General features: G+C 35.9%; 1 protein-coding gene across 1 annotated transcript; it reads right to left on the reverse strand.

Moving 5' to 3' along the window:
* Positions 1-946: 946 nt before the first annotated feature.
* LOC140171277 (stAR-related lipid transfer protein 5-like) lies at positions 947-23,176 on the reverse strand. The gene is made up of 5 exons (XM_072194507.1): positions 22,915-23,176; positions 8,011-8,057; positions 6,774-6,912; positions 6,071-6,285; positions 947-3,955 (listed from the first exon to the last, which is right to left on the reverse strand). The coding sequence occupies exons 1-5, from the start codon at positions 23,074-23,076 to the stop codon at positions 3,733-3,735; spliced, it is 786 nt and encodes a 261-aa protein (XP_072050608.1). The 5' UTR covers positions 23,077-23,176; the 3' UTR covers positions 947-3,732.
* Between the last annotated feature and the right edge of the window lie 1,929 nt (positions 23,177-25,105).

A 25,105-nucleotide genomic window follows, 5' to 3' on the forward strand; every position in this document is an offset into this window, starting at 1 on the left:
CTTGTGCTCAGGTCTTCAATTACCTACTGATTGAAACGTTGGCAATAACTGAAGATAAATGACGTCGATGTATGCATGCCATACTTTAACATCAACCTGAGCTTTAAGCTGAATTACAGGAGTCCTATAGGGATATGTGGGTAGCCCTATAGCGGTAAGTAAAATTAATGAAATAAAAATAAATAAAAAAGTATAACCCCTCAAAATTTGAAACGGTTGAACATCGGGGTCGTGTTTTGGTTCTGCAAAATAGACTATTTTACTACAGTATTTTATATAGGCTATACTTTTCCCCGAATCCCTGCCAACTAGACAGCAATCAAGTTAAATACTGATAGTATACAAATATTAACTGTCTATGAGTGTGATGGTCAAATATAATCACGAGGTGAAAGATGGATTGTTCCATTCCACGAGCCAGAACGACGAGTGGAATGGAACAATACATGTTTCACCGAGTGATTATATTTCGACCATTACACGAATTATAGACAGTTAATATTTGTTTTATATCACTCATACATAAATTCTATTACTAAAACACTATTTAAGGTAGGAAATACATTTTTTCATCAACATAACACCATGTTTTGCCGTGCTATACTACACATTTTGGGGTCCACCCCATAACTAAATCGGCGAGTCTAAGCGTCAGCTCACGGCTTGGCGCAAGCGCACTACGGCGCAGCACTATGATGGTAAAAACTATCACACGGAGAGGCTGATGGTAAAAATGATAAATGGTAATCAACCAATGAACTGTCTAGAATTTAAGTATGAGTGATATAATCCTAAATAACAACCTCTGAAATTGGAACTTGTTTCTATACTGCACTTTATACATTTTGGGTATCTTTCTCGATCTCACATGAAAAGGATATCCACTTTTTATTTTGTTTATATATATATATCTATATATATCTATATCTATACATTTTTATTTCTTATTATACAACTCTATACTATAATGTACTACAAATCAAGGTCACGTGAATATGCATTGATTCAAAATACAGATACAAGTTAACTTTTCATGTTCATAAAAAATGATAGAATCAACAGAGTGCCAACGATCACCACATTCCACAATGTCATTAGAGGGATGGTCCGATTTGAGGAACACCCTTCATCAAACGATTACTGTGTCATATTTTGTCCACTGATGGTGGTCAGTATACGACAACTGTGTCACTTGATAACATGAGTTTTTACAACATCTATAAATAATCTTTAAAAAAAATTAATGGGACTTTCTTGAACTATCGTAAAGATTCACCTAATAATGGCGCATATGGGCTCCCGGGCATCCTCCACATAACTGCATGGAATTATGCACAAACTAAAATTGGCGTCCCGTAAAATCCTACCTGCAAAAGGGCCATGGATCCTTAATTTTGTTGGGATTGTCAGAGGTGGGAGCTCTCGCTGTGTACGTGAAATTTATCCTAAGGCTGACCATGTGCGCCATTAAGCGAATCTTTACGGTATACCGTATCGAGTTAGTTTATAATGTTGCATTAAAACAATTATCAACCAATTCATCGATAATTTTGCCTACTAAAGTATTGCTGCAAACGGGTAAATATTAGAAAGACCCCAGCAAACGCAAAATGTTTTTCAAACGTTACGCGTGTTACGTTACGAGCGCGTTTTGGTTTTGGTCAAAGTGTTTTAGGGACCGTTCACAAACACTTGTTGGTGGGCTGATGCAAAATGGGGCGGGGGTTTAAAAGTTTTGACCCTCCTAAGGGGGGCCCTGAAAAAATGACCACACATTTTCCCGGGAAAATTGAGTTCATATGCTTTTCTATGCGATAAAATTGTTTTGCATCAGGCTCCAACCCGACATTTAAACGTTTCCTGTAAAACAATTTGTGTTTATACTAGGACCCCGGGGCTAGGACTCGCTGCTTGAATGAAATCGAGTTCAAAATTGAACTTTCTTATAAGCATAACGTGCAACTGTTGTGAAAAATAATTTATCATATACTGGACAAAAGTGTATTGATCAACAAATAAAGTGTTAAACAACAATAACAACACCAAAACAAATTACGCGCAATCGGCGCCTCTGGAACTATTTTACACTACTTTCAAATACAATGTTTTACGAATTGCGCTAATATACCTTAATTCGGCCTGCAAGGTTAGTTGCACTTTCAGCAACACTGCATGATGATTGGTTTCGTGTATCTTATTTTATTCCAAGTTATCAACTTTCTGAGCCGCAAAAAGCACTAATAGGTGGCATAGGAAGATCCTATATTATCAGTGGATCCCCGGCCCGGTAGAAATCAGATCCGCGATAACTGCATTACCGGTATATGTTCTGGACACCAACGTCAGAGACAGACCACACCCTTAAATTAAAAGTTGTAATCTTTTTTCTTGTACTTTCGTGACTTTAGGGACAAGTTGGATCAAAAGATTGGTTATTCAATCTTTGAACGACTGAATACTGTATAAGAGATTGAATATTCATTCCTTCCACCTGATTTGCCCTTAACTGCTGTCGAAAAGATTAACATTTCATTCTTGCCCTCAATTGCAAAGGGCTGCAACGCAAACGCATAACAAGCAGTATATAGAAATAAAACCCGGGAAATACAAAAACTAAACAAGCACACATGCCCTCTAAAGTACACATATCATTTAGTTGGGAGTGTTCTTCATGTACAGTAAAACTTGTCAAAAAAACCAATTCTAAAGTTGCTGCAGCGGTCAGTGTCCCCATAATTATTGCGGTATAAATCAGTTTGTAACGAATTCGCTTATTTACAATGACCAATCTTAATAAGCAGAATGTCATCAACAAAATGCATAAAATGAAAGACACCAAATGGCTTATATTAAAGGGTTTTCGTATGCATATGCAAAATACTTAACACTATACTGGGGGTTACAATTTTTCAGGTCATAAGTCAACGCATTAATGAATAATTCTGCACAAGTTTTACTTATTTGTATATGACTATATAGCTGGGGTGTTTGTAATAGCAATATTAATAATTTATGGGGAATTTTTATCTGTTATACCGATCGCAGAATATACGGTGTATTTATCATGTATATAATCTGAATTGCATAAGATAAATTGAAAATGGATATATTTCTACATTATACATATTATAAACTACTATTTGTTGACATGTACACACGCTAAACGGTTTGAATTTTGAAGCTGGTATTTTCGCTCAGTGGCGTAGCCAGGGGTCGGGTATAAATCGCATGAATATTGGGAGAAAAAGGGAGGAAGCCCAAAATCAAAAGAAAAGCTAAAGATGGACATGAAAACCAAATTTAAACAATAGGAGAAAGGTGGAACACGAATGAAAGTAAAAGAATTGGATGAATGAATAAGGGGTAACAAAATATTTTATATAACATGATAACACAACAAGTAATAGAAACGTTTCAGAGCAAAGCGGATGAAGAGCAAAAGTGGGAACGATTTAGAGTACAACTGGAAAGTGGAACATACCGTATGGGATGTAACTGAACTCAGTGGTGGCACCAGGGTGGGGTGGGAGGGGGGGCAAGTGGCCGGTCGAGTGCAGATCCGTCGGAACAGGCTTTTCAATACGGAATAAATGCTAACCCCATCGTGACATCTTCCAAGCAGCAAAGTTCATTTCCCATTGAAAAAGCGTTATCCGACGGATCTGCAGTTGACCATTCTGGCAATGTGGGTCAGTGGGGGACATATGACAACGCCTCTGGTCGATTTTTCCATTACATAGGTGTTTCTAAATCTTTTATAACAGCCTCATAAAATGTAACATCTTTGGTAAGTTTCTTGATGTCTTCTGGCGGGATACTTTCTGCGCACTTCTTGAAATCAATTGTACGACTCGCATACCACTTGAGACAATGATTATTTTGAACAAACCACGGCATGACGGGAATCTTTGGATCCCATTGTGAGATTCGAACTACGGACGTCTTCTCAGGGGTTCTGTAAAGAGTATCGAATAGGAAAAGTCAAAAATCAATGGTTAGATTTAGCATCAGCATAAATATGTATTTAAAAACCCCCCACCCCCCCCCCCCCACACACACACAAAACAAACTTCAAATCAATAAGGAGACAATGTGCCTTCTTTATAAATGATTTCATTTGAACAAAGCCAAAAACTTGAGGCATCATCAGAATGACGATTGTTGATCCTACTTTCGGTTGGACGTATCCCGACTGAAGGGGGTGTATTATCAGCCAAGAGAGGATCATACACATGACTGCCACCTCGTCTCTGTTCATGACATTGGGTGCTCGCCTTCTGATCAAAATGGATCCTCGAATTCTTCTTGTATTTGCATCACACCACACTCCTTACCAAGGATTTTAGCATTGTCCCAGTTGATGACATGGTTTTCTTGCACCGCATGGTCGGCAATGGCATGACTTAGACTGCTCGCTCGTCGATTGCTTGCGGGATTGCTGAGTGTAGTTTATCAGGTGGCATAAAATGCCACACTGATATATTGTTGAGCAGGCGAATCTGATTCTTCTGATTCTTTCGTCAAACCATCTTTTAAATGCTACTATAGTGCCAGACGCTTGCATCAATTTCATCCAAACTTTTCAAGATCTCCCTGCCTTAGACTTGTCCGTCTGTGTGCATAATTGGGCTTTGCTATTCTAGATACATAGATGACAACATCTTCCTTGGAATCCGTGGTAACATATCGAAATCCCTTTTTAACGCTGTACCACTTAACTGTTCCATTTACGGCAGTAGCTATTGGAGCTGGCTTTGGTAACTTGGCTTTGGACACAGATATTGGAACACAGGAGTTATTAGTCGCTGATTTCTGCATGTACATTTTGATATTTGGCGCTGCATATCAATCAGTTTAGTTTCCAATTGTCGAAAACGTTTTAATATTCTCTGCACAGATTTTGGAGCCATGGTGAGATTGCAAATTATCGAGAAATCAGTCCATTTCGTGGGTATACCCTAGCCACGAAGTCACATAGAAAATCCAAGCCCCACGTTGGGCGCCAATGTGACAGAAATAAATGTTTCCGGGCTGCTGGACTATGACTAGTGGCCATGGGGATATTTCTAAACTGCAAAACGATGACGAGGAAATTCACAATATGACATTTTTGTAGAGTTAGTAGAGTAGGTTGACAAAGCAGGTTTTATTTTCGGACATACAAGTTGAAACAAACATTTATAAAATTGCTTTATACCAATCAGATGGATACTTGAGCAAGCAAATGAGCTGAGGTGAGGCCAGCATGGTCTTGACTCGGTGAATGTCAGTGCTGGTCTGACTAGCACATGGTCAAACCAGATGGTCAGGGATGGGGTTACAGGTCAAACTTCAAGGGGAACATAATGCTAATGAGGGTAAAACAAGAAAAAGGAAATGTCATATTACACAAGCAAGTTGCTGGGCAGAAATCATGGGATGGGAGTGGTGAGGGGATGTAAATAAACAGTCTTTAATTTTGATGACATTTCAATACTGCTACATATATTTTGAGATATAGGGCCCATGTTGCTGACTCTAAAATAAAACAATAAAATAAATATCGGCATTTCACATTAAGGGTTTCCAGCCAGTAAACAGCCACCTGCATGAAACAAATTTATTTTCTCTCAGCCTTATGACAGAAGGATGTTGACAATGTACCCTGCATGATTAGTACTGCGCATCAGTTGTTTTAATGGTATTGTAAAAAATCTCAACATTTTGCTTTGAACCGAAGGGCGCAGCCCCGAAGGATATTCCGAGGTCCGAGCATAATGTTTTAGATTTTTCACAATAGAGAGTGTCGGTAAGCAATACGACGTCATTGGATGCTCTGTTTCTTGCTTTGGACACAAAGTGTTCTCGCACTCCGTCTCGAACTTGAGTACTAGCGTCGCGTGCTTTCCATTGATTAGAACATTAACATGCAATTTTTCATTCTGTCCCTTCCTTGGGTTTTACAATGTTTTACATTGTTTTAGGTCACTTTAAATTTCTTTAATTCTCAACCAATGAGCTACTACATGCAGGTACCTTAACCTTAATTCTTTTCGGTCTGTATTTTGTGGAATACTCCAAGCTGACTTACCCATCAACTGGCTTGAGGAACCACATAGAAGGGAAGTATTCGCCTCTCACTTTAGCAGTCGACGCTTCACAGGCTGGATGCTGAGCGCTTCCACAACACGTAAAAACAGACCCTTCAGATGCAATACATTTGACACGTTCTAGGAGACAGAAGTCACGGGAAGAGACTATACCACCGAGGAGAGGTTGGAATGAAACATGCAAGACGAAGGTGTCCTGAAAAAAATTGGGGAAAAATCAAATCATGTAATTTTCAGGCTATAACCTCTGCCATCTTTTTACAGTCTATGCCTCTACTCACAAAGAGGCGCCCATCATCGTTTGTATAGTGATGTGATAATCTGCGTGTAAGAGGTTATTCCTGCGATTCTTTTCAGTGAGTTCTGACCGCCTTGTTCAAATCCAGGGATCTACTATGTGTGTGATGCGGCCGGTATTCAGGGGCGTAACTAGAAACCGACTACACCGGGGTGGGGTGCACGTGTGGGCAGTGGCGTGTGCAGCACATTGCAAGGGGGGGGGGGCAGGTTGTTTAGTTCCCCCGAATGGAGTCTGATTTAGGTGTGTAAGGTGCGGTTTTAGCGATTTCCCCCGAATGACCAATAAAAGTTGTTCAGAAATCCCCGGGGTGTGTGTACCCACCGCATACAGCTATGCGGTACCCTAGGATATACTTATGTGTGTGGAAAAAAATAGATACTTACGTGGTCTAATTGCACGATTTCGTCTGATTCTTCAAACCCAGGGTTCCACATGTGACGTAGCTGATGGAAAGGTGGTATGAGAACGGTCAAGGGAATAATGTCTTCGATGGGCCTATCTACTGTAAAGTCCATTCGATATCTGTTCACAAGTTAGAAAATGACACAATACAAATGTAAGGAACTATTGCAGTCAGGAATCTTTCTGCATTTATAATGAGTCCAACGTATAGTTTTCCCTACTCCCAATTCCAGAGAAATACAATTATTTAAAGAGCAAGCCCCACCAGCGCAGTTCTTCTGTTGAGCCAAACCTGCCTGGTTATCAATTTAATCAGTGACAAGGTTATCTCTGAATTTGACAGGTGTTAATTGATGCAATAACATAAAAACATCAATAGCATCTGTCAAATTTAGAGATAACATTGTCACTGATTAATTTGATAACCAGGCAGGTTTGGTTCACCCCAGAAGGCGGGGCTTCCTCTTTAAGATTAAAAATGTTATCCTGGTTTGCCCAAAAAATAGCACAAGGCTGACTTTTAGCTGGAAATAAACAATGACAAGATCCAACTGAATTTTGGCAAAGACTTTTTCTATTTTATTTTATAACCAACTGTACAAAATTTAATATAGAATAGACCACTGCAAAAAAAGATCGTTGTTGGGTGACGTCTTTGATTAGTTTGTTGCTCAAGTAAACTTAAAGGCCCATTCAGTGATTTGCTCATCCGGACGATCGTAAAAATCATCAAAATTCAGATTTTGGTACCTTTGTCATTGTCATAGATATATGCTAACATAGCCTACTAGTGGTTCAGCCGAAAGCTGTGTATTTAAGACAAAATAAGACATTTTACATGAATCTGTAATTTAGATACTGACAGTATCTAAATTAGCTACATGTATTTGAATGGGGCTTCAACTTCCTCAATACTGCTGTTTTCTTCGTTTTTTGCCAACTTTGTCATTTCAAAAATACCAAATGACAATTTCAATGACTTATCCTTCACTTTTAAACAATTTATAAACAATTTTTTTACACTTACGCTGGAATCACTGAATGGGTCTTTAAATCAATGGGAATTGATGACATCGATCAAAGCCCTACTTTGGGAAATACGTGATGGTGAAAAGGTGGTTGAAACGAATGTAAGTTCTACAACGTTTGTCCCACATGTCCCACAGACTATGGGAACAATCACCAATGTCTTAATTTATTAAATAATATACAACTTACACTTTTCCTCCGAATTCTTCTGAAGGTTTGTGTGTGATCTTGATGCCCTAACGAATAACAATAAGATAATAATAATGTTAATAATAATAATAATAATAATAATAATAACACTAATAATAATAATAACAATAACAATAACAATAACAATAACAATAATAATAATAATAATAATAATAATAATACATGCACTGCAAAAACAAGTGTTTATATTTAAACACCATATTGTGTTTATCAGAGCAACACTTAATAAACACATAATTCAAGTTAATGGTCTAACACTAATGTTCATAAATTAACACTTGGTGTTATATTACAAACACTAATGTTTGTCATATAACACCAAGTGTTAATTTATGAACATTAGTGTTAGAAAAATTAACATTAGTGTTAGACCATTAACATGAATTATGTGTTTATTAAGTGTTACTCTGATAAACACAATATGGTGTTTAAATATAAACACTTGTTTTTGCAGTGTGTAATAATAATAATTCAATTCAAAGTAGTTTATTCACATATGCTTTTCCATCTTACATAGCAACAATAATAATAATAGAAAATTAATGATAAATAATACAGTATAATAACTTAAAACACGATACACTTTGTAAGATTGCATAGTTGAATAATAAACTAGAATTAATGCAAAATTTTAAATCAATATATCAGTACAATGTAAATGAAGAATAAACAAGTGAAACATAACAAAATACATATAAACTGGTACACGCATTATGAGTTTAATATAAGTGAACAATAAATACAAAGAGTGCGTGATAGCAAACTATACTGCGCCAATAAAGTATCCTTACACTTGGATAAATAATCACAATTTCCAAACAGAAAAATATTGGGGTAAATTTGTTTTTTTAATAGATGCACTCTATAATGCTGCACATTATGACACCACATTGAATCCAATGTGACTTCAAGAAGCAAAGTTACAAGCATTTGATTAGACGAAGCGCCGGTTTTAAAAGTGACAAACTAGCCTATTCAAAACTCCACAGACTAGACATCGGGGGCATGGTTTGCTTTGATTTAAAACAAAAGGAACAAAAGAAAACTGAAACAAAAGAACTGACAAATTAAATGAAAGTTATGAAAATTACAGAGAAGTAAAAACTGAAATAAAAAATGCTTTAATTTAAAGCCTCTAAATATTAAACGCTTCATTGAAGAAACTGTGTTGTCTATTTGTTTCGCTTGTTGGGAATCTTTTTTGCGCCTTGTATAGGCCAGTTTGTCACTTTTAAAACGGGACATTCGTCTATTCAATTGCTTGTAATTTAACTTCTTGATGTCACATTGGATTCAATGTGGTGTCATAATGAGCAGGATTAGATAGTGCATCTATTAAAAAACAAATTTACCCCAATATTGTTTCAGTTTTGAAATTGTGATTATTGTTTCCAAGTGTAAGGATACTTTATTGGCGCAGTATATTATTGGCCTGTATATGTTATGAGGAGGTACTTAGGATGAAAAAAGGGCCTGCTGCCAATTGACAGTTTCCATGGAAGTGGGGAAAATATAAGAAGGAGAGGCCAAATAAGGCCAAAAGGACTTTTACATAAAGAGTGATCAATTGAGAGATGGTGGGGGAAACAAATAAATATAAAAGTCAGTATAATTATGATAAGGATAATGAACTGAGTGCAATGCATTAGTCAAGATAATCGTTATTGCATTTAGCTCGAGAGCCGATAGGCTCGAGAGCTGAATGCAATAACTCCATGGCAAGTGCGATTATCTTAACGAATGCATTTGCACGAGTACATTATCCGTCATATACTTTGAGTGTATTAAAACAATAGGCAATATTAATTGCTGCATTCATTATATTAGTTTGAATATTAGGTAAAATATCTTAAATTTTAAAAACACCGTCAGGTCATTGACCAGGTAGCATTTACTAGTAACTGGTCAAGAAAATCAATCACTGTATAAGTTAGCTATCAATGGTATCGATTGCGCCATACGTCATACTTTAGTAACTTATTCACACATGGTTTGTAACCAATTGACTTTATGTTGTGATCATTTAAGGTTGTTAATTACTTTAAACTGTTGTGATTTGGTAGTTCACAGCATCTTACGAATGGTAGTGAGCTTTGGCAAAAACTGCATTGCTCAATTCATAGCGAGCGTGTAGAAGAATTAAAATATCACAGATACACTTTTATAGGTGCTGCGGTTCTTGAGTTACGTTGTAGAGAGGGCTGAAACAACGACACTTTTGTAAAACGTACATAACTCATTAACAACAATAAATTAAGCAAGTTTGCAAAGTATATGATTTGTAGAATGAACTTTTGCAAAACATCAAGGCGTTAATCTTCAATAATATATTGGGAGCTCCTAATGAAAATCGATTTTTAGGTTGCTTCGACCAACAATACCTCGTCTACCCTTAATATCGTGGTTCCGAACACAGAGAGCACTGAAGCAGTTGACCTGGAAACAATCGATTTTGACGTCCCACTACATACATGTAGTACTACGGTGAATGGAGATGAGAGAATAAACTTATATCAGGGGATGACACTCTATTCACGTGGTTTCTTTTCCAACGCTAAAAGATTACGAATTTTGGTGGTTTGTAAATGAAAAGTGTCCGCACTATCGATTGATTACGTAACTGTTATGAATAATTTATTAGTTTTTCAATGCAATCGCATCGACCCATTAATACATATTATCTGTATTTATCAAAGTACTTGGAATAGCAATCTGGTGAGTTCACTGAACTACGCCCAAATACTGATGGAGTTTTAATGGGGCTAATCCTCTCCATACACAGATGAACAAATACAATAGGAGAAGGTCAACACATATGACCTCCTATATGACATGTTATATGAGATGTACAACAACCTGAATATCATAAAGATCAGTGTTCGTTTGTGCATATGAACTGCATATTGACAATACTAAATATTACTCGTTATATATTATGTCCAATATTGGTATTATGACAACACGGTATATACATTGTATATAAAACGACTAATAGATCCTACTATCATGGCGTCAGGTCATTGGTTCATCATATCCCGTATGTTTCTTAAAATTCATTCATATTTGAGACAAATTTCTGTGCCCATTTTATAGTCGTACAGGTGGATCCGGTTTTTTTTTGTCATTTTCATTTCTTTTTGATGAAAGAATTAAGGTTTTCCACTGCACGGAGGCCACTATGTGATACTAATTTAATGCTATTTGTAAATGAATGCGGATTCCCGGTTGTTGTTTTTCCACAGTGTGACAACTGTCCACCCATCCAGACAACATCATCACATAATAAAACGTCTGTATTTTTACGATGAGTAAATATTAAACTGAACTTTGCCTTGGAACATTGTGTAAGACGGTGTAAGATTTTGTGGGCGCCCTCAACATTATTATCCTCTTTGTATCCGTAAATGACATGGCATAGACTGTGTGAATTCTATGAAGACTAGGGGCCTACTTATACATGGGGTCATATCCATGGACACAAGTAACGATAATTGACAACACGATACGCGACTGTATTTAGGGAGGCTAACCACTAATAATTAATAATGCCGGGTAGGGCCTACTCCTGGGCGACTCGTGTGGGCAAGGACGCTTAGGACGGTGACCAAATGAGTCTCAAATTTCACCGGGGAGGGCACTCAAGTATGATAATGTAGGCCTATACGCATGTGTGGCCAACTTTTTAAACACCCCCAAAACGAGTTTTACCCTACCAGCAAATTTAGGATCAATAGGCCTAAGCTAACTTAATACACTAAACTGCTAAAGGAAGTTTTGGATGAGAAAACGGACATTTTGATGAGAAACGGCCAAAATGGTGAGAATTTAAATTTTCTCATTCTTTTGGATGAGAAACTTCCTGGTGTGTGTGTCAATCATTATTGTCTTATTAAAATCCGGGACTTTGGTTGACCTGTGCTAGACTCCAGCACATGTTAATGACGCAAAGACAGTTGTGGTAACACCATGGTCGCAGACCTGCAAAAAAGCTCAAAAACAGATAGTAATGAAACCAGTTTTTATTTTCCTTGCTCTAGCGAGTTCACAGAGAAGGTGTTTCTAGTACAATGCAGCGTCGGACTCTAGCTGAGAGCGTAGCCTGAGTCCAAACGGACTCCAAGAAGGGCTCTCCATACACAAATGAACAAACACAAAGGAAAGTAGTCTCCTCCGTGACCAGCTTGATTTCGATGGAGCGAAACCAAATTGGCTGCAGAGGAGACGGGTAATTTTGCCATGCAAATGAGGTGAGTGCCCTCTCAAGAATAACTACTCTCTGCTTATATATCAAATATGATTTCGGAATGATTTCCAAAACCTCTTTCTTAAAGCTTCTTGGATGAGAAGATGATAGAGGGCGGGTATTGAACTGAAGGCCTATAGATAATTACATCACTGCTCTTCTCCATCTGACTCATTAGCTCAGTTGGTAGAGCATCGGTCCGGTGATCCGAAGGTCCCAGGTTCAAATCCTGGATGGTCAGTGAAATTTTTTCACTGGCTGTCATTTATGTATGTGTTGACTTGTGTTAAAACCTTTCTCATATTATATATCAATATCAACTGGACTTTATAGTTCTACAATTTGAACTTTAAAATCTACTAATATAGTTAAAACACACGACAGTGGAATTTTTCAATTTGTTCAGTATTATAAAGCATGATCATGATAGTATACGCTTGTGTGTGTTTCCCGGGCGTGTTTATGTTATCTTAGATATAGGCCTACATGTAGGCCTAATTCATTTGTAAAATGCTGAATATTTTATAATGGTGTCATCTTGTATAATTATGGTCCACCTGTTTTTAGCCCTTTTTAATTAATAGAAGCTCGATTATTCTCATTTGATGTTTGATTTATTTGAGTTCATTAATCATAATTTATTATGGCAATGATAGTTGCAAAATATATAGAACAGTTTGTAACCTATGATTTACAAAGTGCGCATGAAAAAATACCATACCCTATAACTATTTTAACACCACAGAATGTATATTCGTACTTTTTTGGTGGTATATATATATCGAACATATTTTATATAAGTTATATAGTAATGTGAAAGTAGTATTTCTAGTATTTGAGCGTGCACGTATTATCTAAAATCTATTGTTTAGCGTGCGGGTTTTAGATAATGTATTGTTTAGCGTGCAGGTTTATATAAACCTGCACGCAAAGTAGTTCGCGAAAATAATGCACGGGAGAAGAATACATAACGATGAATAGAAGTATAAGTGTATAAAATCATCTTGACGAATCAGTACGCTCATGAATAACACATGTTTGGTCCAACTGAACAGGAAATCGCAAGATCAACTCTGAATAAATGCTGGATTCCCGGGCTGGATTGTGTGTTCATGATCATGGTATCGGTGCTTTTTGTCAATTTATAGTTGAATCGTTTGCGATTTTATCGGCCAATGCCATGAATGAGCTTGAACGTGCATGTTTTAAGGTGCTAGATATTCCTGCTCAAAAAATTCTCCACATGCACACTGCACAGTGATCCAAGGTTATAAATTGTGAATTTAACTTTGTCCCGATGTCAATTTTTGGATGCAACTTCTAGACAATATGTATTACATATTTAAGGTATAGCGATCGATCGGCAAAAGTGATGCATGCTGGGAAGGAAATGGGCTCAAATTCGCGATCTCGGGTGACGAATTCTATAGCTTTTGACTTTGAGCCCTTTTCATTCCCAGTATGTATCACGTTTGCCCATCGATCTCGATCAGCAATAGGTTATACCTTATAACACTGCATGTCATTTTTATGATATTAAGGCTTGTGAAAATTTAACTTTTTCTCCAAAATTTGACTACCTTCGTCTATGAAATTGAGTATTGTAATTAAAGCTTACTGCATAGGCCTACTGAGGATAAACTTACAATTATGTAAAACTTACATTTTCGAATAATTGGGGACAGGTGGAATTCTGTGATCGGGACTAACTAGTACGAGTTTCAAATTGCCTTTTTTTCATCAATCGCTCGCTCGTCGCCAACACTCTGCGAAAAACGGTCCGATTTGTCAGGCTCATGAATGAAACCCTTTCTCAAGACTCGTTTTGTCAGAATAATAACCAACAAGACATCATCACATATCCTACCGATACCGCTACGTGAATAAAACATGTGTCTTTTAACTTATTGACGCAACAGGAAATTACAAGATATCTACGATTGCCGGATATCGAATGTAAAACACGTTTTGTATTCTCTCATTCGTCGAAAGACGACACAATCTTAATTTCTTGATTTTCAGTAAAAAAAACAATACGGACTATGGCCCAAAATAGTTCTTGTGCTTATTTAACCGCGATGAGTTATAATTGATGTCAAATCAAAATAAGCTGTTGTCAGATATATACAAAAGTATTCTCTTTGTTTTTAAACAAGTTCAAACAACCCTGTTTAACTGGTGTAAATAATAAAACAGGTTTAAGATTCTAAAACTTCTACAGCGCTTTTTAAAAGTGTACGTGATGTGTTCGATGTATACAATTTCCCAAAATTGCAACAACTCTAAAGATAAAAAGATTTGTTAACGAGCGCTGAACTGATATGCAATTGTCCAAGACAGAAGATTGAATACAACGACATAAAAAGTGTTGATAATGCATATGAATTTGCCATCTGTAAAAGAAGGTATATGCAAATTCTGCTTATGATAACAGCTTATACTGTTATAGTTAAGTGTTAAGATGATATAACGCTAGCGCTCACTTCCATTTTCAATAATTCATGAGGTTGCGATACTTTTTAGATATCAAAGCAACCATTTTGATTGTTATCGAATGTTACCAACCAACCAACAACCAAATAAGCAAGTGAACAACCAGCAAACAAGAAAGTAAGCAACAAATCAATCAAGCAAGCAATCAAACAGAGTAACAGTCGTACCCTACTGTCCCTACATCAATTAAACACACACCAACACCCCGCCCACCTCTACTCCCCATTCCAGAAATATACAGAACTATTTTTTTTTATTAAAAAGATAGTATCCTGTTTTGCCAAATGAAACATATAGCTAAATCCTAATCCTTTAGTTAGTCCTAACTGGTAATAAAAAGTCAAATTTTAATATTTTTGCAATTTGAGGGAAAATTGTCCCAAAAACATGCAATTTTGCATGTTTTCTTACAATTGTAGTCACAAAATTGTAAGACTTGGCACAAGTCTAAGCATTCAAAATCTTGAGTATAGGGTAAGAGTTAGCTTATAATTTTGATATTATATGTTATTTTTGCTAATTGGTTATGAAAAATATTGGAAAATGTGTTTTCCAAAAATTAGAATGCATAACTTGAAATTAGTCTTTGTTCAAGTCTTTGGGCTTGATTGTCACACAATACGAAAAAGGTCGAAAAACGCCCTAAAATGCATGTTTTGGCCCTTATTTCCAAAAATTGACCAAACATTAAAATTTTAGTTTCATTGCCAATTAGGACCAACATTTGGCAAAACAGGATAATATTTTTTTAATCCAAAAAATTAGTTCTGTATTATTCTGGAATGGGGAGTAATCCCATCACACACCTGATGAAACAATCAACCAATCAAACAAACAAACAAACAAACAAACAAACTAACAAACGAATAAACAAAAAATGCACGTTGATAAAAATCAAATAAACAAAAAGATATTATAATAATCTCCCTGCTCCATCTACAATTTCTTCATCTGTTACTTATAATTGCGTGTTGTTTTTCACATAACGGTATTGCTTTATAGTAACAATGCATGTACATAATCATAATTAGTTAACACTCTTGTATGAATAACACGTTATAACGTTATCTAATAATCATAAATTATTTAATACCTCGTGCATGATTAACAAAACTAATGTTATCTAGAAAGGACATGAATAAAATAAAAAGGTCGTCAACACCTCTGGGACAGGACACTAAATACATGCAATAGCTTTGTCAATTTTAATTATCAGTGATTATAAGTAATCATACAAATAACGTATGCAAGACCTATACGTATTATTACTGCTATCTACTGAAGATAGTAATAAACCAATTAAATGTATTACTGGCTACAATTTTGTTACTGCTTGTTACTTGTTTATTCTGCGCGATTTTAAGAATTACTGAACGAATATAATTAATGTTTGTACTCGGGTAGATGATTTTTTTATGGATGTTAAATATTAATGAAATATTTCAACTTTGAGATATTTTTAATATCAATCTCATTCGTAAAATGGTCTATTATCAACCTGAAACATCACACACGCCGATATGCACATGACATAATAGGTATATACGAGTACATTTTTACGGTACAAATTCATTACATAAAATACGACTGCTAATTGGATTCGAAGTCAGTCAAGGGAGAATAGTTTGTAATAAATATCAAATTAATTTGACAGCTGTTTCATAGGACTGGATTGACCATAAGCACTTGATAATAAAACCACAAATGTTGGGATAATTTTAGGATTTCTCTTGCAAATCTCAAATAATCTTCATTGCATAATTGGAAGGAGATATAGATGTGTGTCCATTTTTTTAATTTTATATAATTTCACACTTTAACAATGTCCATAAGAAGAATGCGAGGTAAACATGAAGATTTGAAAAAAAAATGTCTATGTAGACTTTGATAAACCCCACACCAAAAAAAAAAAAAAAAAAAACAAAAACCAAACAGACAAACAAAGCTAGTGGTCGTACGTTAGGGTCAACAGTTGAAGGCACGTATACACCCACAAAATTTAATAGCGTTTCATGCGCATGGGCTATATAAAAGACACGCACATAAATCTTGAGAGAGAATTTAGAGGAAACGTTGGCAATAATGTATGTACTAAATTAACAATAATCAAGGGCAAATGTCAACCAGCTATTGGGACACGTCTCTGATAATATAATTAAACAGTAAGCAAAATGGAAAAATGCTACGAGGTATAGACTGTAAAATAATTATAACAAGCGTGCAGTTTACAGTACGGCCAGAGAGCTAAAGAGGCCCATAGGTGTCGGGATGAATTCCTAACGTTGTAAAACTATAAGACATCATACATGCTGAAATATAAACATTGACGGATTTCATCATTCTGCAAGATCAGCAGCAGCTGCTGACTTTGCCCACTTGTTGTGTTGGCATCACATACGAGCATTATAAATGTATTGCTATCTACTGAAGATAGCAATTAACGAGAGTAAGATATATAGTATTATCATATGAATTAAAATAGCATTACGCACATAGGTGTACTGATAATATATACTGAAGATAGTAGATAGAGCTGTCATCTACTAAAGACAACATTTCATACAAATAGATGTACCCATCGGGTGGCCATGTGCTGGGCGGGTTGTAAATTTAAACTAAGGCGACGAAAAAAAAAGAAACCCTGTTCTACGGGCGGACGGACCTTTCAAGTGGGGTCGGTCGGTCGGCTTTTTTTTTTTCTTTTTTTTTAAATGACCCAAAAATCACCAAAATCTGTGAATAATTTGCAATTTGAGAAAATAAACAAAAATTGTTCATGACTTTTCCGAAATTTGGGACGGCATTCATTTGTACAGGATTTTTTTTTTTTTTGTGTTCAAAATCTGGGTCGGTCGGGCCCGTAGAACAGGGTTTTCTTTTTTCGTCGCCTGTAAAGCTGAAAGAAGGCGCCGTGATGATGTTGCATGTTACGTCGCAGTAAACCAAGACTTATAAAAAAGGGTAAAAACATACTTCTGTCATCTACTTAAGATAACGTTTTATTTGATATAGAAATACTGCCATCTACTGAAGATAGTATTACATACAAACAAATACTAAAGATAGCATTATAATGAGTACATAGCATTATGCTATATTGAAGATATACCTTTAAATCAGGGAAATACCGTTGCTATCTACTGAAGATAGCATTACATAAGAACATATGCACTGCTATCTACTGAAGATAGCATTATCATGAACAGATGCACTGCTATCTACTGAAGATAGCATTACATAAGAACCAATGCACTGCTATCTACTGAAGATAGCATTACATAAGAACAGATGCACTGCTATCTACTGAAGATAGCATTACATAAGAACCGATGCACTGCTATCTACTGAAGATAGCATTATCATAAGAACCGATGTACTGCTATCTACTGAAGATAGCATTATCATATGAACAGATGCACCGCTATCTACTGAAGATAGTATTATCATATGAACAAATGTACTGCTATCTACTGAAGATAGTATTATCATATGAACAAATGTACTGCTATCTACTGAAGATAGTATTATCATATGAACAAATGCACTGCTATCTACTGATGATAGCATTATCATATGAACAAATGCACTGCTATCTACTGATGATAGCATTATCATATGAACAAATGCACTGCTATCTACTGAAGATAGTATTATCATATGAACAAATGCACTGCTATCTACTGAAGATAGTATTATCATATGAACAAATGCACTGCTATCTACTGAAGATAGTAGGCCTATTATCATATGAACAAATGCACTGCTATCTACTGATGATAGCATTATCATATGAACAAATGCACTGCTATCTACTGAAGATAGTATTATCATATGAACAAATGCACTGCTATCTACTGAAGATAGTAGGCCTATTATCATATGAACAGATGCACTGCTATCTACTGAAGATAGTATTATCATATGAACAAATGCACTGCTATCTACTGATGATAACATTATCATATGAACAAATGCACCGCTATCTACTGAAGATAGTATTATCATATGAACAAATGCACTGCTATCTACTGAAGATAGTATTATATAAGAACAGATGCACTGCTATCTATAAATGCACTGCTATCTACTGAAGATAGTATTATATAAGAACAGATGCACTATCTACTGAAGATAGCATTTTATAAGAACAGATGCACTGCTATTTACTGAAGATAGCATTACATAAGAATAGATGCACTGCTATCTATACTGAAGATAGCATTATATAAGAACAGGTGCACTGCTATCTACTGAAGATAGCATTATATAAGAACAGATGCACTGCTATCTACTGAATATAGTATTATCATATGAACAGATACACTGCTATCTACTGAAGATAGTATTATCTTATGAACAAATGCACTGCTACTATCTGCTGGAGATAGAATTGCATAAGAAGAGAAGTACTGTTATCTAAGGAAGCATTTCGTAAGAACATAAGTAATAAAAAGGATAAAGGTAAAACATTAACTTCGTCACTTAAGGCTCAAAGGCTTTGCGTTTATCACTCTTCCTTTTAAAAACAATGATGCAAGCGATGCACGTAATAGTATTTTCAAAAGAAGCATTTGTTTGTTGTTTAAGCAGTAGTAATACCGTTTAGGAATACATGCATATCATGGCATTGGCATTTAAGCATAGCGTCTCTCTGGTCATTTATATCGACAACATTTGTGATGCGATTTGCATCTAGTATTGACAATGAGGTATAAGGCTTTGCTGCATTTGAAAATGAATTGGTTCAAATTAGTCGCTCCTCGATCGGCGACAGAGTGTAAGTTCAGCCATTACACGTCCATTCTACCTTTGCAAATTGTAAAAGCTATATATTTTTCCAAAACATTTCTTTCTCAAAATATCAAGAGCTATCTTAAGAACCACTGAACCAATACTAGGCTTGTTTGTACTCATTTTAATGCATTTTCATGCTGATTTTAAATATGGTCATGAAAATTTACAATTCTGAAATTTTTGAAAAATTCAAATAAAATTTGAAACTTGTCGTCTGCAGTCGACACCCGCGTGGAGAGAGTTATTAAAGACCAAGCTGACATGTTGCTTATTTTGTGGAAACGAGGCACATTTATGAATAGGGCAATAAATAATTGAAGCGTGAACTTCCCCAGTATTATAATGGGCAGTAAAATGTCAATTCACCTGTAATGTACAAAATGTATAATGCAAGAGCTTACAAATATTACACTGCCACTGACTTTCAAACGAAGAGGCAATGCCATAATTTACACCATGCATACAGCAGTCATGCATGCATATGATTATGAATCTAGATGAATAGATGTTGACGATGATGACAAATCATTATTATGAAAATCTTACAGCAAAATGTAACGTTAGAATTGAGTCTGTTGTCAGATGCGCGTTTTGAAAATTAAGCATAGAGTGGCATACTTGACATGGTATCACACAGTGTGTCATTAACCATGATATCAAGGATAGTATTAATTTTAGTAGAGCAGCATAAAACACGGATTCATCTGAAATCCACACTCCCTGTGTGGATGATTAAGGTCATGTTTTCCAAACAGGGTGTATGTATTTTAACTGGATTGGCCCAAAACGATGGGTAATTATTTCACTCTGTTTGGTCAACTATATATCATACCGTATATAATTCATGTGTTGAGTAAAATCATGTGTGATATGTTGAATAGAATGATTTCGTCTTGTGAGTGCAATTTCGTATGTTATAGCTGCCTTTTAGTGCTGTTGCAAATCTGTAGCACTGTTTTAAGGTATCAACTGGAGGTAGTGGGACTTGAGATGCTTCCGGAATCAACTATGATCTTGTGCTGAACAATCTCAAACTCAATGCCATAATGAGATCCGGGAATGAGATTAACATTTTAGTCAGGTTTTGGACGATTCCTCTGCAAAAGTAATGTCAAAATGTACCATAAAGCAGGTGGTTGAGCGCTTTGTTCCCAGGTACCCTCCCTCTCCAGTGCAGCATCTGTTGACATCAGGGAATCACATTACAGTAGTGGCTACTCCCTTCTTTCAGACCAGGAACAAACGTGCCCCCTTCCAATGAGCCTTAACATTGCAGTAGCCCTATATTATAATATTATTTCTCTGCATATGAAGACCTGAGCGCAATAAGACCGTAAGTCCACTTGGCCCTCAACATGTATGTATACACTAAAGTTGCCTATATAATTTCGTATAGTTTGGTAATGTTTTATACAGGGGCCAAAACAAATCTTTCACAACCTTTCATGATGTTTTCACCCTGGAACATGTATTAAACATTATAAACCCTAAGAAACTATATGTAACTTTAGTGTATACATGTTGAGGGGCAGTAGCGTAGCCAGCGGGGGGGGGCAGAGTGCCCCCCTGACAAAAAAATGAAAGAAAAGGTGCACCCTCTGACAAAAAATGAAAGAGAAAAATCAGGAGGGCAAAGGAAAAGAAAAAGGGCAAGGAGCCCCTTTTCTAGCAAAATTCAGGGCCAAAATAGTGTAAAATACAAAATTTTTCCGCGCTACGCGCGCACATTGTAACAATAAAGCCCTTTTAAAGCCGGATAATGGGCGAAAATAGTGTAAAATACCATTTTTTTCGCGCTACGCGCGCACATCCCAATAAGGCCCTTTTCGGGAAGCTCGAAGACATACAGTCTCTATGTATTGTATGATGCAACTGCAATTTTTTTCGTCTGTGCCCCCAAAATTTAATTTTGCCCCCCCTGACCAAGAAAGCTGGCTACGCCCCTGTTGAGGGGACATGTAGTGGACTTACGGTCTTCTTGCGCTCAGGTCTTCATATTGTGTATAATTCCATGTGAAAGCAGAATAAAATTGAGCATTGGTTAGAGAGTGAAGTAGATATTATGAAAGGGATCGACTGTAGGGGTGTGTGTAGGGGGTGTGTGTATTTTAATTATAGATTTTCATTTAGTGACTTGTAAATTTCCGTCGGCTATTCCATTTGCAATACCATTATGGAAAACATGACCTTAATCTTCCACATGATATTTGATTATTCTTGCTTTAACAGATTCTTTTTTAATTTTGATGTTAACATGGTTAATGTAAATGATGTGGAAAATAAAGACTTATTATTAAACAAAGGCTTATTATTACATATATGCACACACAGGGAGTGTGAATTTCATGAAGTTACCTAAATGGGTAATTCCATTTGAAATCTACACACCCGGAGATTAAGGCCATGTCTTCTATAAGGGGTGTATGAATTTCAACTGGAATTACCGAATGTGACTACCCAATAGTGAAATTTCAATCCTATTTTTGTTAAGAGCAAAGCGCAACTGGGGATGTCCATGCCCCCCTGGCGTCGACAAATATTTTTATTGCACTGTTGCAATCCTATTGAGTAACAAACGACTAAAATGTCAAATAGACTGGTATATAGAAGTATAACTATTACAAATGTGATGCAGCACACCAAACGCTGAGGACTTGCGGCAGTGCTTTTCAAGATATATATTAAAATGTACAGAAAAAATAAAATAATAAGAATTTGCTATGTTTTTTCACTTCTAAAATATGAACGACTTGAATGATTCTAATAAATAAGATGTAATTTTCAAGCTTTCAGATGCTTTCAAAGCAGTAATACTGATCTCAAAATTGACTTCACCTGCAAAGTTGATGTGCTGCATCACAAATGTTTATTATTGCAAATCACACTTCATGATGAGCAACGACAAGCGTGACCTTCATAATACTTGAAATAGCTAATATTTTAACAGGTTAAATGTACACCTGTAAAGCCATTTTTTGAATGCATCATCAGGTGTTTAATTTTCCAACATAAGCATGTTAAATTGTTTAAAACATACTGGTTGTTTCATTTATACCGTCTTTGTAATGTGTTACGTTAATTGAGCAGGTATTGACTGAAGATACTCTAATTTATTTTGCACACTTACACAGGCGCATGAGTTTTAAAACATCACCTTTACAGAATAGGTTTTCTTCAAAGGCTTATTTCTTAAGAATTTAATTAATTTAATTATATTTGTGCATCCTGATGTCGCGTTAACATATTTGATACCCCCTGAAAAATGTAAATAATAATAATAATAATAATGTTTTTTAAGATTAAAAATGATGTCCCGACTGCAGATGGTACAGAAATATTGTGCCGTTTCTTACCATTTCTTCGCACGGTTTATCACTATATGTCTCCCAATCGTCGCTGTCGTCCTGTAGCAATTCCATGGCTTTCTGAGAAATTTCATCCATCTTGTTTAATAAATCTGCTCTTCTCTCGCTAGCAGAAGGCAGATGTTGATTTGGATCTTCTTCGTCCGCCATTGCTATAGTTTTTTTTTTCACTCTTTACTTGTTTTCCTCCTCTCTGTCTCTCACACACACAACCACTGCGATTCGGAGGGTAGCTATACGAGATGTGATGCTGTTTAATATATTTAAGGTCAATATATTGCTGCATGCGCAGTGTAGGGATGATTCAGTGTTGCCAATGCCAACTTCTCAGTACTTAAGGCGCGTAAAATCTGCCTCAAAGATGACTTATGACACTGAAGTATAATTTTACTCTTAAGATGTGTAATTCTATGTCAAAGCAGCTTTTTACATCCGAAAGATTAAGGAGAATGAGGTAAAATCAACGGAAACCCTCCACCACAAGCCCTGTTCTGCTGTTTGATTATCGTCATTAAGATGATAAAATTGCTCTCTTTTTTTTTTTCCTACCGACGATGACAAACAATTGCACAATTGATTTCTGGAGATCGCATCTTGACTTAAATCAGACAGTGACTTAAATCAGACAGTTCCCATATGTATTCATTAATGTTTTTTAAAATATTTGAATGTATTTTTGATGTAGTGCTCTTGAATGTGTATAATGTATTTTTATATGTTTACTACTGGCGAATAAAATGAAATGAAATGAATTTGGTTACATAACGAGGTTGACTAGCCGCAGCAATCAATCCTCAAGTAGCCCACTTACGCCGATAAATCGTCATGCTGGCAACACTGGTTTGATTCAGTCGATTGGTGAATAAGTAATTCGGTTTTCCCTTCCAGCTAAAATCTGTAAGAGCTAGAGCTTGCAATATTATTCACTGGCGGCAGGGCCATTCAGAACTGGTTAGCGATTGCAGCGCGTTGACTCGACAGCATGTCAGCAGTACAACGACACTTTGCAATATTGTTAAGGCGGATGAGAATAATTAGGGATAGGTCAATGCACAGAAACAAAAAAATGTGACCGGAGCCTTACTCTTTAATTGTTTAATAATATTTTATTGTTTTTTGTAAGGTATAGACGAATGAACCGACAGAGTCGTGTGTTTGCACGCTTAAAAACATTTCAAACATCATTTTTAAATACTGAAAGCTTCATGTTTCAACTCATGGAAATTTGTCATTTTCATCTTAAAAGATGAATTGACTTATTTCAAGATGGTAGCTATATCTGATATTACATTTAGTATAAGCCTAAACTTTGGAACTAAACTGCATTTCAATTTTTTTAAAGAAGGGTTTATCTGCTATATACATATATAGCTAATAAAAGAGTGCTTTAGCTTTATAAAATACAAGAACTAACTTAAAGTTAATTAGTTCTTATATTCATGAAAGTATCCCTGTTCATAATGTTATATTCAGTAAAATGCAATAAATATATTTTCATAGTAAGTAGTTGTCTGGCCTATACACATGGAACGGGTTTTTTTTCATGCTATCTTCAGTAGATATCACTATACGGCTTCCTCGAGAGAGTGACGTCAGTCGCAGTTACTTCGCGCGTATAGATATATGCACAGCCTTTGATCGCGCAAAGGCCTTTACATGTCAGTTTTCAATGCTATCTTCAGTAGATAGCAATCTAGTATAAAGTACTAAAAGTTGTATATACGGCCACGGATGTTGATCGCGCATGTAGGCCTTTACATGCCAGTTTTCAATGTTATCTTCAGTAGATAGCAATATATAGTATAAAGACTAACAGTGGGTTGTATACGGCCACGGATGTTGTTTTCTAATGTTTTCTTCAGGATATCAATATACCGTAAAACCTCGTTTACAAGCATATATAGCGTTTTTGATGAAAGCTCAATTAATATGAAACAAGCGTGAATATATCCAAAACCATAGATTGGTCTTACAATAATACTTGTTTGTATGCTTGGATCTGTAATTTATTTGCTCAAACTCCATAATGGCGCATGGATTAATTTAGCTTTCATCAGAAGCACTCTATATATGCTTATAGGCGAGGTTTTACGGTATTGGATGTACGAGGAAAATGGCTTTGTTTTTAACGATGTCTTCAGAAGATAACAGTCATTTAGTGGATGTATACACAGATAAT

This window comes from Amphiura filiformis, chromosome 15 (genome assembly GCF_039555335.1).
Source record: "Amphiura filiformis chromosome 15, Afil_fr2py, whole genome shotgun sequence".
NCBI lineage: Eukaryota > Metazoa > Echinodermata > Ophiuroidea > Amphilepidida > Amphiuridae > Amphiura > Amphiura filiformis.

Excerpts from the sequence above, each read along its gene's own strand:
- LOC140171277 (XM_072194507.1), bottom strand. The coding sequence starts at position 23,076 with ATGGCGGACGAAGAAGATCCAAATCAACATCTGCCTTCTGCTAGCGAG. Across the intron at positions 6,913-8,010 it reads GAAGAATTCGGAGGAAAAGT|ATATCGAATGGACTTTACAG; the intron begins GTAAGTTGTATA and ends ACTTGTGAACAG. Across the intron at positions 3,956-6,070 it reads TTCCTCAAGCCAGTTGATGG|AACCCCTGAGAAGACGTCCG; the intron begins GTAAGTCAGCTT and ends TACTCTTTACAG.